This window comes from Erpetoichthys calabaricus, chromosome 3, assembly GCF_900747795.2.
Source record: "Erpetoichthys calabaricus chromosome 3, fErpCal1.3, whole genome shotgun sequence".
NCBI classification, from domain to species: domain Eukaryota; kingdom Metazoa; phylum Chordata; class Cladistia; order Polypteriformes; family Polypteridae; genus Erpetoichthys; species Erpetoichthys calabaricus.
In genome coordinates, this window is record NC_041396.2 from 21,063,878 (window position 1) to 21,079,680 (window position 15,803).

Sequence of the window (15,803 nt, forward strand, 5' to 3'; positions counted from 1 at the left end):
AGGTAAGGACATGGCGACCATCCCAGCCAGGATGTTAACCCAACCTTGTTTTCTATAGAAACAAATCTTATGCCATAAAACACCTAAAAGAATACACATATTGCATATACATTTCTTTGTTTTTATTTCTTTTATGAGAGAAGTTGTCTTCTTTTTCATTTATATTCATAGCCAGTAACGGATTGTGCAGTGAATACACTTGACTTGAGCATTCCTAGTTTTCCTCCTCTTTCTCTGTACCTTTAACCTTTGCTCAGAGATTGATGTGCTTGCTGCTTCCTGAGCAGCTCTTCTTTTCTCTACCTTAGTGGCCCGCTTCTTCTCTTCTTTCGTCGGGAATCTTTTCACGTTAAAAACTGATTAAGTCAGTGTTTGTGTTGCAGTTACTTAGTATGTTTTCCTTAATTTTTCACTTAAGCTGGTACTTAAGTCTTCAATCTGCCTCAAGAATGATTTAAGATACGAAGAGGTAAAGGAAGTGACTGCGAAGGTGGTAGGGATGAGAATGGCGCCCGTACACATGCGCCACACGGCCACCCTGATGGCCACTGCCGAGAGTTGATTCTACAATAAAATAAAACGAGGAATAACCTTGGAGGTCATTCATCACCCCAACAGCGGATAGTAGACGTCATGTAGTATATGTGTACCAAATTTCAGGTCAATATTTCAAATGGTTTGAGAGCTACAGGTGATTTAAAATTCTGGACAGACAGACAGCCACGGTAGTGTATTATATATATAAATTATCAAAAGGATACCTTCCTTAAAGTAGGACCACTACTCATAGGAAGGTACTATATGCATTATAAACCAAACTTAGAGACATTCTCCTCATTGCACTAAACTGTTAAGGGTGACAACCAGTTATCATTAGTATTCCTTTTTTCAGTTTAATGCATAGTTCTTTAAATTTAGACCTCTTATTTCTGTTATTGTTGTGTACGTCTGCTCTTTCCTTTATAGCAATTTATTATAAAATCATTGTTAACACAAACATGTTATTTAAAACAATACTTAAAAAATGAATTCAACAATTTCTCTCCTTTTTCCTTTCTTTTCTGTGTTCCCTTCAGGAATGGCTTACTAACAGCTTAACACACATTTCAGTGGCTCACATCAGTGCCTTGGGTGTGTTACTTTTTCTCTTTTTTTTATGTCCCAGAAGCTCTGTAATGCTGCGTTTGTTTGGAGTGACAGAGCTTGTCAGCTGCACTGTAAGGGAAGTGCGGCATGGCACAAAAAAGCGCTTTTAACAGATGGAAGAATCCATGTTGTTTAGGATTGTAACATATCACTGCTGTGCTCACTGGTGCCATTGGCTCATTGAACTCGTACATCACTTTTTTAGTTAGCTCAGGCACAGCTTTGTAGGCTTTATCAGTCCCTGCTATGGATAACTCATCTTTGGGCAAGGTAAATTAACACAATTCTGCTTGCACATACCACCGTTTTGGCACGTGCCAACCCTATAAATAAATGCTGGTTGATGAATTAAGCAGTTTTTGGAAAATGTAACACTGTAACGCATCATTTTTTAATACAATAGTTAACTATGGAAACATATCTGGTTACTTTGTGAGCATTATAAATAAGGTAAGTGTTCCCCAACACTGTCTCTTATTTTCTTAATTCTAGCAAGCTTTTGAACATCCATATTTTGAATTAGGATTGCCTATTTTTTTAAATATTATTCCTTAGCTACCCTTCCTCCCCCCTTTATCAAATCCTGTGTTTGTCTGCTGAATATCTCAGTTCAGCCGACTGTGCCAGCACTGTTGTTGCACAGATCTGTGTTTTTATGGATTTCACATGCCAGACCAGCTTTTTTTTTTTTTTGTTAAACCTAGCTTCAGTCCCACCGACTTACAACTCCAGGGAAGCCATCCGCCCTTCCAGATATAACAAAGATGTCTGTTGATTCTTATTCACTCAGCCATGGGGGTCTATGGACTACCACCCCACAAGCTAATTCCTCCTTAGCTAACATTAAGGCAAGCAGATCAGTGTGAGGCTGCATCCCATCCTCATTTCCACTGTCTCCAGTAGCAGGTGCTTGCTCCCTAGGAATGCATTCTTTTTTAGAATTGCAGGACATACTTGAAACTTTATGTATACCCCTTCAGTAACCATGGCAGAAATAATCGGAGAGAGAGATATATGGTACAAAAGGACTTGGTTTTAAAGTGTAGCTTTCGCTCCCAATGTACATTGTAATATAGTCCTTTATATATAGAAATCCAGGCTGAAGAGAAGCCATTGGAAATGTGGGCTTCAGTATTCAAAACGCCAGAATCAAGAATCTACCTAACAACACCAGTAAGGCACGGACAAGGCTTCACAACATCCACTTTCTTACTGCATGTCTAAACAAGTCTCTCTATTATAATAAAAAAATCTTGGGAAGAGAGATGTGACGTGATTATCTCAGAGAGACACTTTCTCGTCCCGGAGTCGAGGCTTTGTGCCAAGAGATTTAACCACGTCCGGGGCCGTAAATAAAAGACAAAGAGAAGAAGAGAAAGTAGAATATTGTAAAGAATTTAAAAACGTTGGACAATACACATGCAGAGTAGGTTAGATAGATAGATAGATAGATAGATAGATAGATAGATAGATAGATAGATACTTTATTAATCTCAAGGGGAAAGTCACATACTCCAGCAGCACCTTACTGATACAAAAAAAAAATATTAAATTAAAGATTGATAATAATGCAGGTAAAAACAGACAATAACTTTGTATAATGTTAATGTTTACACCCCTGGGTGGAATTGAAGAGTCGCATAGTTTGGGGGAGGAACGATCTCCTCAGTCTGTCAGTGGAGCAGGACGGTGACAGCAGTCTGTCGCTGAAGCTGCTCCTCTGTCTGGAGATGACACTGTTTAGTGGATGCAGTGGATTTTCCATAATTGATAGGAGCCTGCTGAGCGCCCGTCGCTCTGCCACAGATGTCAAACTGTCAAGCTCCATGCCAACAATAGAGCCTGCCTTCCTCACCAGTTTGTCCATGCGTGAGGTTAGAGATAATGGAAGTACGAAAATTCGAAAGTCCTAAAAAAATGATAGTAAAGATTGCATTAGCGCAAACAAACGAAAATTATTACTCTCAAATAACAGAACAGCGAAAAGAGATCGAATATATTGTTCGGATTTAAACTTTTAAGTCAGAGACTTGTAGATTGTCTTATTTGTGTTGCCTTCAGGGAAAAAGATTGTCTTATTTGTGTTGCCTTCAGGGAAAAGTAGTGTTTCTTCCCAGTGAAGAGGCATATCTACAAGAATTAAAAGATTTGTTGTTTGGTGAAAGTGAAATCCCGCAAGAGAAAATTTTAAGTCCTGCGAGAGAAGAGCTTATGCAAAGAGATTTGGAAAAGTGCTGCCCACATCTATAACATTTACAATCACGCACACAGTTGAATCATTCCTCATTTGTGTGAATACTATTGTCAGACACAGTTCGTGTAGAGAGAAAGAAACGATATTCACTCATGGGCAGTTATTCGTTGCGTTGTCACGATGTAGTTCCAAACACGGAATCAAAATTCAATGTGATATTGACGAAAAGGTAAAAGCGAAAAGAGATAGAATATATATATGGACATCGGTGATATGACAGAAGTATGTAGATATTGTTTAGCTTTAAACTTTAAGTTGGAGACTTGTAGATCGTCTAATTCTTGTTGCCATGAGGGAAAAGTAGTGTTTCTTCCCAATGAATAGGCCTATCTGCGAGAATTAATGAAGTTGCTGGCGTGTAGCGCAGGCAGGGGGGTTGGCGAGCGAAGGCCCCTAGTAACTAAAGATAGTTAACATTACTGTCTAATTTGAAATGCAGACATGCCATAACAAAACAGGTGCAGATTTTTAACACATTGTATATCCATTGATGTTTATCTAAACTCCATTAGCTGATGTTAGGTCATATGCAATAGTTAAAATGACAAGAAGATATCACAGCAGACAGAGGCACTTCACAAAATGATTGGAGCGCAGTAGCTGTGGTGGTCTCCTTCCACCGTTGTAGTGCTCAATTGCAATGTGCAACTTAATTATTAGGCTTCAGTTGCCTTGTGTAACTGAGTAGCTCCTGAATGGATAACCGCAGTTTTAGCTTTTTATATTTTCTCAATGTCAGATATTTTGTTTGGTATCTTTTTAACTTTCTTTGAAACCCTGGCAGTGTTTTAAAATGTATGGACTGGAGGAAATAAGGATGGGTGTTTTAAGAAGCATGTGGGTGTAGCCTTTGCAGCATAGAATTTCGGTGCTGCTCACTGCATACGTTTTTTAACAGGTTGTCCCCAGGCATGTTTTCTCATTTTGCTGTTTCTTCTTTATACTGCAATTCTCCCACTCAAGGTCAGTCAACTTTTTTTTCATTCTTCGCCGCACCATCCATTTTAATTACCATATTTTTTGCACCATAAGACGCACCTGACCATTAGACGCACCTAGGTTTAGAGGAGGAAAACAAGAAAAAAAAATATTCTGAACCAAATGGTGTACTAATATGTTTAATAAAATATAGCAGAATAATATTTCAACCATGTAAATTCAACAGCGGTATTAAGAAACATCATCACTGTTATTAACAAATAAGGAGAGATTTTAAGGTTTAAGCACTCTTCTAGTTTTATGGAAACCCCAAGAACTCCTCATCGCTAGTGTCAGAATTTATGAAGCTCAGTTGCTCACAATCACTTTGCAGGAGCACGTACCTATCATCATGCGGCATAACCTGTCCAAAGCCACCAGGGGACAATGCACGCTTGGACCAATGCTCCCTGAAGTTATATCGCCAGTCTAGTCCCATCTATATTTGTAATGCCACAATGCCCTTCATCTCGTGTTTTGTTGTGGGTTTCCAGTTTGAATAACGAGAATGCGGTGCAAGCACAGCCCTCGATTCAAAAAATTGCTCCGCATACCTGTTTGTCTCGTCTGACAGTAGCTGAAAGGCAGCTTCAAGAAAGAACAGCCTGAAGTAGTCCAGCGGCTGGTAATCTGTCGAGTCCAACAGCAAGCCATACTGTCTTGTGAAGTCCGGTAGCCAGTTTGGCTCCCACGGATCAATGTCTAGGTATTCCTCTCACACGAACCTTGCCATAGGTGCATCGGCTGCACGAATATGCTCAGCTGGGGCGGCATCGGCTGGTGTCCCGATCAACTGATGCCAGTTCCTCGCTCTCTTGTTCGATCTCCTGATCACACTCAACAAAATCAGATTCTGAAAAATAAGAGTCCGACTCAGTGATAATGCGCAAAACATCGTCTGCTGAGTATTTTGTTTTCTGCACTCGCTTCACTCCCTCGTGAGATGTCGATGCCATCTTGCCTTTGTTTACATTTGTTTACATTTCACAACTCACGCACACGCAAGGATTAGATGCCGAGTCAATGAGTCTAACATTCCTCCAAGCACAGAGGGAATGCCTGTAACATAACAGTGAGTTTTGTCGCTCACTTTTGTCAGGTAATACACATCATGGTCTGTGACGCAATATTCTCTCCATAAGACACACAGACATTTCCAACCTTCTTTTGGGGGAAAAAAAGTGCGTCTTATGGTGCGAAAAATACGGTAATCTATGGATGTATTCATTTTATATGTCCCAAGCAAAATCTCTTTTATAAACTGTGGTTTCTCTCTCCCAGATTAAAATCTCTTACTAATTTTTTAAAGATGTATCAAAACTTGAAGATATATCAAAAATTACTATGTTTTTATCCTTTATACTTGCTACACCATATTATTTTTATAGATCAGTGTTAAACATCAGTATCATTCATAATACAGTACATGTATTTCCTAATATACAGTCGTGGCCAAAACATCCTCCGAGAGCAACTTCTCCCAACCATCCAAGAACAGTTTGGTGACCAACAATGCCTTTTCCAGCATAATGGAGCACCGGGCCATGAGGCAAAAGTGAGAACTAAGTGGCTCGGGGAACAAAACATCGAAATTTTGGGTCTGTGGCCAGGAAACTCCCCAGACTTTAATCCCATTGAGAACTTAATAATAATTCTTTGCATTTATATATAGAGCTTTTCTCACTACTCAAAGCACTCAGCAATCGCAGGTTAAGGGCCTTGCTCAAGGGTCCAACAGAGCAGACTCCCTATTGGCATTTACGGGATTCGAACTGGCAATCTTCCGATTGCTAGTGCAGATTCCTAGCGTCAGAGCAACCACTCCACCTTTTGTGGTCAATCCTCAAGAGGCGGGTGGACAAACAAAAACCCACCACTTCTGACAAACTCCAAGCATTGATTATACAAGAATGGGCAGCTGCCATCAGTCAGGATTTGGCCCAGAAGTTGATTGACAGCCTGCCAGGGCGAATTGCAGAGGTCAAAACTTTTGGCCACAACTATAGTCCCTTTGCCTATGATAATTGACAACTGACTTGATAATCTACCCATATAAGTGTATATAATCCCTGAACACTAAACTTATAAACATCGAACCACTTAACATTTAAGTCTAATGCACAAATTAACATGTACTTGTACGTTTCTACCATACATTTCTCATTAAGGTGTTGTTCTGTTTTTCTCATTTGAGAGTCACACCTGGCCCCACGAGGAAATTTGTTCATTGACACGAAATAAATGCTCACACATGAGCTATTTGAGAAAATGACCAGGTATGGGTAACTAACATCTAAGCTATTTGAATATGTTATGTATGTGTGAGGGCGGCATGGTGGTGCAGTGGGTAGCGCTGCTGCCTCGCAGTTGGGTGATCTGGGGACCTGGGTTCGCTTCCCGGGTCCTCCCTGCGTGGAGTTTGCATGTTCTCCCCGTGTCTGCGTGGGTTTCCTCCGGGCGCTCCGGTTTCCTCCCACAGTCCAAAGACATGCAGGTTAGGTGGATTGGCAATTCTAAATTGGTCCTAGTGTGTGCTTGGTGTGTGGGTGTGTTTGTGTGTGTCCTGCGGTGGGTTGGCACCCTGCCCAGGATTGTTTCCTGCCTTGTGCCCTGTGTTGGCTGGGATTGGCTCCAGCAGACCCCCGTGACCCTGTGTTCGGATTCAGCGGGTTGGAAAATGGATGGATGGATGGATGTATGTGTGAACTGTGCTCTTCTAGGACCCAAACATTACACAATCTTTTGACTACAGCATCACTTAAGCCTGCCTGTGAGAACTGTCCTTACTTCAGCATGTATCCTCTTTAATAAAATCTCTGTGTGCGTCCAGGTATCCGTGTGTGTGTGTCTTCTGGTGAAGTGCGCATGCGCGGGGCATGGTGCGATGCGCGATATTACTGTCAGAGAAAGTTACAGGCGTTTTACGGAAATACAAACCAGTATTACTGCGAGAGGAAATTAAAGGTACACAATACAGTGACACATATTACAGCCACATACAAGCCAGTATTACTATCAGAGGAGATTAAAGGCATATTACCGACGCACACGCCTGTATTACCACCAGAGAATATTAAAGGTATATTACGGACGTACAAGCCAGCGGACATACAAGACAGTATTACTGTCACAGAAAATTAAAGACACACAATACACGGCGGCAGCCCACAAAGAACGGTCAGCTCAGCAAGTAAACATCAACAAAAGAAAGGTTGAAAGAAAGAAAAATACGACCAACAAAAAGAATGAGGTCAAAGTCCCTTGCCATTTAATATAGACTGTTCCTACTAATGTTTATGCACTACTGTTCTAGCGCCCGTTATTGTAACGGGCTAAATGACTAGTGCTAATATAATTGGCCTCACAAATCACAATTATCAAATAGTTTTTTTTTTCACTTCTGATTACAGTAGCCAGCTTATAAATGTTCCAATTCCTTGAGAATGTTGCTTGATTAATCGTCCCTACATAGTTAAATTTGCTCGGATAATGTTAACAAGATGTACGATCACATTCAAGTCTGGGGACATGCTAATAATTTGAGAAACACATTCTTATTAGCATTTTGAAATAGTAACTAAAATTAGAAACTTTGTTAAACAGAACCCTGCCCGATTTTCCTCACCTCCCACCTCCCTCTATGCTGGAAAAAATATTGCTCAGTTTCGAGGACTCAGACAGCATTTCTACAATATATATAAAACTATTTTATAGTCCCTCCCTTTCAAAGATCCAAGAGGACAATGGGAAAAGGATTTCTTACTCAATATCTCAGAAAAGGAGTGGAAGGTAGCAATGCAGAGAATTCACTTGAGCTCCATATGTGCAAAGCATATAATTATTCAATTCAAAATTATATATCGAACGCATCTGTCTCATTGAAACTGTCCAAAATGTTTCCAGGGCAAGATCCACCCCGCGAATGCTGCAATCAAGTTCCAGCCTCATTGGGCCACATGTTTTGCGCCAAATTAATGTCATTCTGGCCAAAAATTTTTAAATGCCTTTCAGACAGCCTTGGTGTCCCAATCCCTACTAACCCACTAACAGCTGTGTTTGGTAGACTCCCAGATGGGCTTAAAGTGGAGAAGGACAAACAAACTGTAATGGCCTTTACTACACGATTAGCATGTAGACTTGTATTGCTCAAATGGAAGAATCCTAACTCTCCTCTTGTAAGTCAGTGGGTAACTGATGTTTTATATTATTTGAAATTGGAAAAAAATCAAATTCTCACTTAAAGGATCTGCGCAGAATTTTTTCCATACCTGGCAGGATCTATTCAATAACATTTTAGATTAAACTTTTAAAGCACTGAGGAAGCAGATTCTCTCCCCATTTCTTTTTCTTCTCCATTTATTTTTATCTGCTTATTAATTCATTGATTTACTTACTTTAACTAGCTTTAAGTTTTACTCAGTTGGCCATGCTCTCTTTCTCAGGGGTGGGGGTTGATTTGTTTTCAAACCTATTTTTGTAAAAAAAAAAAAAAAAAAAGATCTATTTGTATGGAATGTTGTGCGATTACCATAAAATCAATAAAATTAAAAAAAAAAAAAACAAGAAATAGTAACTAAAATTAAAAGCAATTCCTTTATTTTCATTTTCTTTGTTTTCATGGTGTCTGAGGAACATTTCTCATTCAGTCTTATTGCAGGTATTGCTTAATTTCTCAACTTTTTGGAGGAAAACAAAACTTTTACTGTTAGGAATTAAACACGTACTAACACAATTCAAACTATGAGCAATGATAAACAGCGTTTCTTTTTCCTTCAGTTGGGTTGAAGTATGAAGTGCTTACCAATTAGCTCATGTTCCTGACTCAGGCAAGCCTCCTGGGACAGTGGCAAGGGCAGCGGCCTAGCTAACCACGTGGCTATTTCTTAAGTTCCTGCTTCTGACTTATTTTACCCAAAGAGTTTCTCTTTACCTGTCTGCGCTCCAGTTGTGTAAATAGATAAAAAAAAAAAAAACCGTAAAGAAGCTTTATTTATTGTAATTAAGTCATCTCTTATAAAGATGTCTTCCAAAATAATAATAATAGTAATAATAATGTTAGCACTTGTTCTAACATGAATTTACAATCTGCATTTTTTACAGAAAGAAAAAGAAGCTCTGATATGGAAGAAGAGACTCGTGAATTTCCACAAGGGCCTTTAGATGCTCCTTGCAAATATTTTGTCATGGCCAGAAATTTTAATTGCAGTGAGCAGAAGGACAGCATTATGTATTCTGCAGTTGCCAATAAGTATATTGAGCAAGAATATGTCTGCATTAATCAGGAGAATTGTGATAAATATACACCTATCTATATTGGCAATGACCAGTCTAATAATCATGTTTCCCTTCATGTGAGGAGAGAAACTCTGGATGGGCCCATACATGTTAAGGAAGAACAATGTGATGATGAGTGGGCTCATCATGATGAAGAAGAGGGGTGTGACAACGATTGGCATGCTCATGTTAATAAAGAGCAGTGTGACAACAGGTGGCCTGGCCAGATTAAAGAAGAGCAATGTGACTATCAATGGCCTGTCTGGATTAAAGAAGAGCAACGTGACAATCGGGTACCAGTCCAGGGTGAAGAAGAGCAATGTGGCCATCAGTGGCCTGACCAGGTTAAAGAAGAGTTTTGTGACCATCATTTGCATGTCATTGTAAAAGAGGAGCATTCTGACAATGAGTGCCCTATCCAGGTTAAAGAGGAAGACTCTGATGATCAGTGGTTTGTTCATGTTAAGGAAGAGGACAGCGAGAATGAACTGGATTTTGAGAATGAGGCCCAGAAAAGTGTATCCGTTTCTGAAAACTCCTCAGATTCAGATAACTTTGATCATTTTATGCCTGTTCTGAAAAGACGACATGCTCCGCTGCATCTCAACTATGTGGAATCTGATGAAGACTCTTCAGACCAAGAGTGGGAAGATAGACCGTCCTCTTCTGCCAGCAGACCTCGAACAAGTAAGTTAAGTTTATAATATCAAGAATTATAATGACTATTGGAAGAGCACTTTAAAATGGTGCAAAAAGTAGAGATTAAGTTGCAGATATTTTAATATGAGAGAAAAATAATAACCGTAAGACTGTGACAGTTATTTAATGTTGTTGTCAGTAAATTTTGTTATCAATTAGTTGCCTTGCTACATATTACCACACATAATTTTGTACGTCCGATTGTTGCTCAGAAGTAATTTCAATCACATTTTGAGATATGGCAAAGATGAAGGATGTAAAAATGGTGCAGGGTTTGAAGACAAAAGAACTCAAAAGTTTCACAAACAGCAGTCATAATGAAGTACTTCTCTGATGTAAGAACAAAGCCCAGTGCATAGTTGTGTTACTACAAGTGTGAAGCTCAGATGAGCTATTATACAACCTGACATTCACATATTGTAATCTGGATTATGATATATTACAAAAAGTGTTTTCATTTTATTTCAGATATAATGTGTTTAACAAGTTAATTTGAGTGTAAACAAGTGTAATGATGTAGGTGGAGGTGTGTGCTATGGCCTGATGTGTGTTCAGGGGTTATTGTCTTTTGTTTAAACTGGTCAGTACGGTACAGAGTCCGCTTTCTAGCCAGTAGTTCTGTGGTTAAATGACGTGTACGTTGCCTTCCTTCAGTCAGCATGGAAAATACATTAGCATATTAAATACAGAGGAGTCAGAGTCAGAAGTACCGGAAACTAAGGAGTTGGAGTCGAAAGATTTATATACTGATTCCACAGCCCTCGTTAAAACTCTGTGTGTCTTTTAGAACAAAAGAGTAATGGTGACCCATCTATCACAATGTAGCAGATTTCAATGATAGACCTATGATAGATAATAACTGTAGATAGTTATAAAAAAAAGAAATGTTGAGGGGGAAAAAAATAATAAAAATGGTTTTGTTAAAGAAAAACATTAAATTCCGCATCAAAGAAATACATTTTCTGCAAGTGACTGCAACATGGTGGCAACCATCTAACTGTACATTTTACTTTGGAAATCCAGGGAGAGCCTGATATCTAAGAATTTACACAGACCAGAATTACTGCCTCTACAATTTGAGGAAAAACTGCCTTCAATTAAATAAAACATCAGCTGTAAAATACTTTAACAGGATTTGTCAAGTATTCAGTAACTTCTAGAAAGGTACTTAAACAGTATTTATATAGTCTACATACAGTGCATCCGGAAAGTATTCACAGCGCATCACTTTTCCACATTTTGTTATGTTACAGCCTTATTCCAAAATGGATTAAATTCATTTTTTCCCTCAGAATTCTACACACAACACCCCATAATGACAACATGAAAACAGTTTACTTGAGGTTTTTGCAAATTTATTAAAAATAAAAAAACTGAGAAATCCCATGTACATAAGTATTCACAGCCTTTGCTCAATACTTTGTCGGTGCACCTTTGGCAGCAATTACAGCCTCATCTTTTTGAATATGATGCCACAAGCTTGGCACACCTATCCTTGGCCAGTTTCGCCCATTCCTCTTTGCAGCACCTCTCAAGCTCCATCAGGTTGGATGGGAAGAGTCGGTGCACAGCCATTTTAAGATCTCTCCAGTGATGTTCAATCGAATTCAAGTCTGTGCTCTGTCTGGGCCACTCAAGGACATTCACAGAGTTGTCCTGAAGCCACTCCTTTGATATCTTGGCTGTGTGCTTAGGGTCGTTGTCCTGCTGAAAGATGAACCGTCTTCCCCAGTCTGAGGTCAAGAGCGCTCTGGAGCAGGTTTTCATCCAGGATGTCTCTGTACATTGCTGCAGTCATCTTTCCCTTTATCCTGACTAGTCTCCCAGTCCCTGCCGCTGAAAAACATCCCCACAACATGATGCTGCCACCACCATGCTTCACTGTAGGGATGGTATTGGCCTGGTGATGTGCGATGCCTGGTTTCTTCCAAGCATGACGCCTGGCATTCACACCAAACAGTTCAATCTTTGTCTCATCAGACCAGAGAATTTTCTTTCTCATGGTCTGAAAGTCCTTCAGGTGCCTTTTGGTAAACTCCAGGTGGGCTGCCATGTGCCTTTTACTAAGGAGTGGCTTCCGTCTGGCCACTCTACCATACAGGCCTGATTGATGGATTGCTGCAGAGATAGTTGTCCTTCTGGAAGGTTCTCCTCTCTCCACAGAGGACCTCTGGAGCTCTGACAGAGTGACCATCGGGTTCTTGGTCACCTCCCTGACTACGGCCCTTCTCTCCCGATCGCTCAGTTTAGATGGCCGGCTAGCTCTAGGAAGAGTCCTGGTGGTTTCGAACTTCTTCCACTTATGGATGATGGAGGCCACTGTGCTCATTGGGAACTTCAAAGCAGCAGAAATTTTTCTGTAACCTTCCCCAGATTTGTGCCTCGAGACAATCCTGTCTCTGAGGTCTACAGACAATTCCTTTGACTTCATGCTTGGTTTGTGCTCTGACATGAACTGTCAACTGTAGGACCTCCATATAGACAGGTGTGTGCCTTTCCAAATCATGTCCAATCAACTGAATTTACCACAGGTGGACTCCAGTTAAGCTGCAGAAACATCTCAAGGATGATCAGGGGAGACAGGATGCACCTGAGCTCAATTTTGAGCTTCATGGCAAAGGCTGTGAATGCTTATGTACATGTGCTTTCTCAATTTTTTTATTTTTAATAAATTTGCAAAAATCTCAAACTTTTTTCATGTTGTCATTATTGGGTGTTGTGTGTAGAATTCTGAGGGAAAAAATGAATTTAATCCATTTTGGAATAACACTAGAATTACCAGAGCCTACGGAAAAACTTGTAGATCCGGCCCACCTTAAATCAGTTCACACCTCTCTGCCAGCGTCTTTTGTCATCTAAATGTGCTGATAAAGACAAGCTGCCAGCAGCCGGCTATTCCATCCCCCCACCGACTTAGAACGTGCATGAACTTCTCCCAGCTCATGCCTTGATTGATTATCTGGGAGTGAAGTGGAGTTTTTGAGTGGAAATAATAGATCGTTATTTGAAACACACAAATTTCATGTGTGTTCTGTTTCTACAGTAATCTGTGTAAACACATTGTTAAAACAGAAACTTTTTCATATTTTAGTAATAAATGTTACAAAATATAGGCATAAACTATAGAATGTGTGAAGCCTGACTTCCAAACATCAAATAAACACTTTCACAAAAGGCTCAAGAATGATGAACGGTTTCCGTGGCGTAGCGCGCTAAGATTTGCTTCTTAGAGCACAGCAGCTTTGCTGTGCCTCACAGACCTGAGTTCGATTCCCCGCTGGGGATAAAGTGTTACTTTTTTTTTTTTTTTCTTTTTAGCCTCAAACGGACATAAAATTTATAAATTGGTATGCAGTTTCAGTTAATGAGAGCGTTATATTTTCATGTGGGATGCTCCTTTTAAAATATTTTTTTAACAATTGAGACTGCAATTAACATGAACAACTGTCCTTATAACTGCTATTTTTAAGATCCATAACACACAGACAGACAGAGCACTGCGTAATAGAGAGACAGACAGGCAGAGAAGTCACTAGATATATAAATAAACAGGGAAGGCACATGTACTGAAAGAAAATAAAGATCAACATGTGCGTTGTTCCTGCTGCACTGAATAAGCTCACGTGCTCTTACACAAGACGCGTCTGTACAGTTGCCCAAGTGATACTCGGGACTAACGCTTTTAGCATGGTTTTTGCAGCCTGAGTAAAAATTGGCTCTTAACGCTAAGGAGGCTGCATCATTATTGTGCAAAATGGATAAATTATCATTAAACAAAGCTGAAAAATTCAAAAGACAGACGAGGGTATCACAATTTTATTTATGTAGATTTTCTGGTATTTGGTATTTCAAAATTATAAGCATGCACAATAAGGAATTTCCCTAAATGGATCAAGAGCTGTATTTAATATTTTACCTGATGGTTAATATATTAATTTATAAATACTTATTATGAATGTGTTTATCATTTGCTTGTTTTCATTTAAACTTTTTTAATGTTGGTTTCATTCAAACAGATTTCCAAGACAGTGAGTCATCCCTGCTGTTTTCTTCAGGCAATGAACCCTTTCTTCAAGATGTAAATGCACAGAACTTTAAAAAGGCATCCCAATCACTCAATAAACAGATGGCCTCAGTGCCCATGGAGATGTTTGCGGAGGATGATTCTGATGCTCCACAGAGAAACCAGGGTGCAGCAAGTCCACACATCTGTCAGGCTTGTGGGAAGAGTTTTAAAAACGGAGCCCTCTTTCATGAACATCAGGCTGCTCACCTGAAATCGCGACCATATCATTGTATCGACTGTGGGAAAAGTTTCACCGAAAAGGGCAATCTTCGGCGACACAAGAATATTCATTCTGGAAAAATGCCATTTGCGTGTAACCAGTGTGGGAAAAGGTTCAGAATGAAAAGCAATCTTGAAATTCATCTAAGAGTTCACACAGGAGAGAAGCCCTATTGCTGTACAGAGTGCGGAAAGACCTTCTCGAGGAAAAGCCATCTAAAACCTCACAAGAGAGTTCACACTGGTGAAAAGCCGTATAGCTGTAGTGAATGTGGAAGGTGCTTCTCGATAAAAAGTCACCTTCAGATCCATAAGAGAACACATACAGGAGAAAGGCCATATGGTTGCACTGAATGCGGGAGGTGGTTCTCCATCAAAAGTCACCTTCAGGGACACATGAGAACTCACACCGGCGAGAAGCCGTTCCAATGCAATGAATGTGGTAGGTGTTTTGGAAGAAAAAGTTATCTCAAGGGACACATAAAAATCCACAGAAACGAGAAGCCATACAGCTGTAGAGAGTGTTTGGAACTGTTTTCAGACACGGAAGCACTGTCATCCCACTTGATGTTGCACAACAGAGGAAAATGAGGAACTGCTTAGAAATATTTAACAGCTTGTCTTCATCTTATTATAACGTAGCACTAGACAGATAGCACCCCTTTTCTCTGTTAATAAATTGTTTGTGATTGCACTGTGTATTTAGTTTCATTCCAAAGAAAACATTTGTGTTCCACTGTTGTGGTACTACTTACTATACTACAGCCCACTATGTACCCGAAAGCTATCAATTTAAAATTGCCAGACGGTGTGTAAGCATCTATAGTAACTATCACTGACTCTATACTTTTGTTTGCTCAAACTTCAATTTTAACCACTAACTTATTTTAAGTTTGTATTTTAGTAGCAGGCAGCACTTAACTAGTAACATAAATTTTTCGACAAAGTAATTTTTGGCACAGAGAGGGAATATGAGCTCTACTTAAGTAAGAGCTATCTCTACATTTCAGTAACCTAAGATGTTAAAACTGGAAATGAGGTCACACCTGAGCTGACTGCGTTCCTGTAAAAACATTCGGAAAACCAATATGGACGCATCCAGGAAAAGCCTTTGTTGTGTTTACTCTATCAGAATAATTAACAGTTGATAACAACACATTATGCAGT

The 15,803-nt window shown here is 39.7% G+C and overlaps 1 protein-coding gene across 1 annotated transcript in view; it reads left to right on the forward strand.

The window, feature by feature from the left end:
* LOC114647803 (oocyte zinc finger protein XlCOF22-like) overlaps positions 1-15,341 on the forward strand; it is a 34,460-nt gene extending 19,119 nt beyond the window's left edge. Inside the window, exons 2-3 of the mRNA XM_028796448.2 lie at positions 9,479-10,339; positions 14,368-15,341. Of these exons, the coding sequence (XP_028652281.1) occupies positions 9,499-10,339; positions 14,368-15,227 (1,701 nt within the window). The 5' untranslated portion in view covers positions 9,479-9,498 and the 3' untranslated portion in view covers positions 15,228-15,341. The remainder of the gene's footprint in view (positions 1-9,478; positions 10,340-14,367) is intronic.
* Positions 15,342-15,803: the final 462 nt, after the last annotated feature.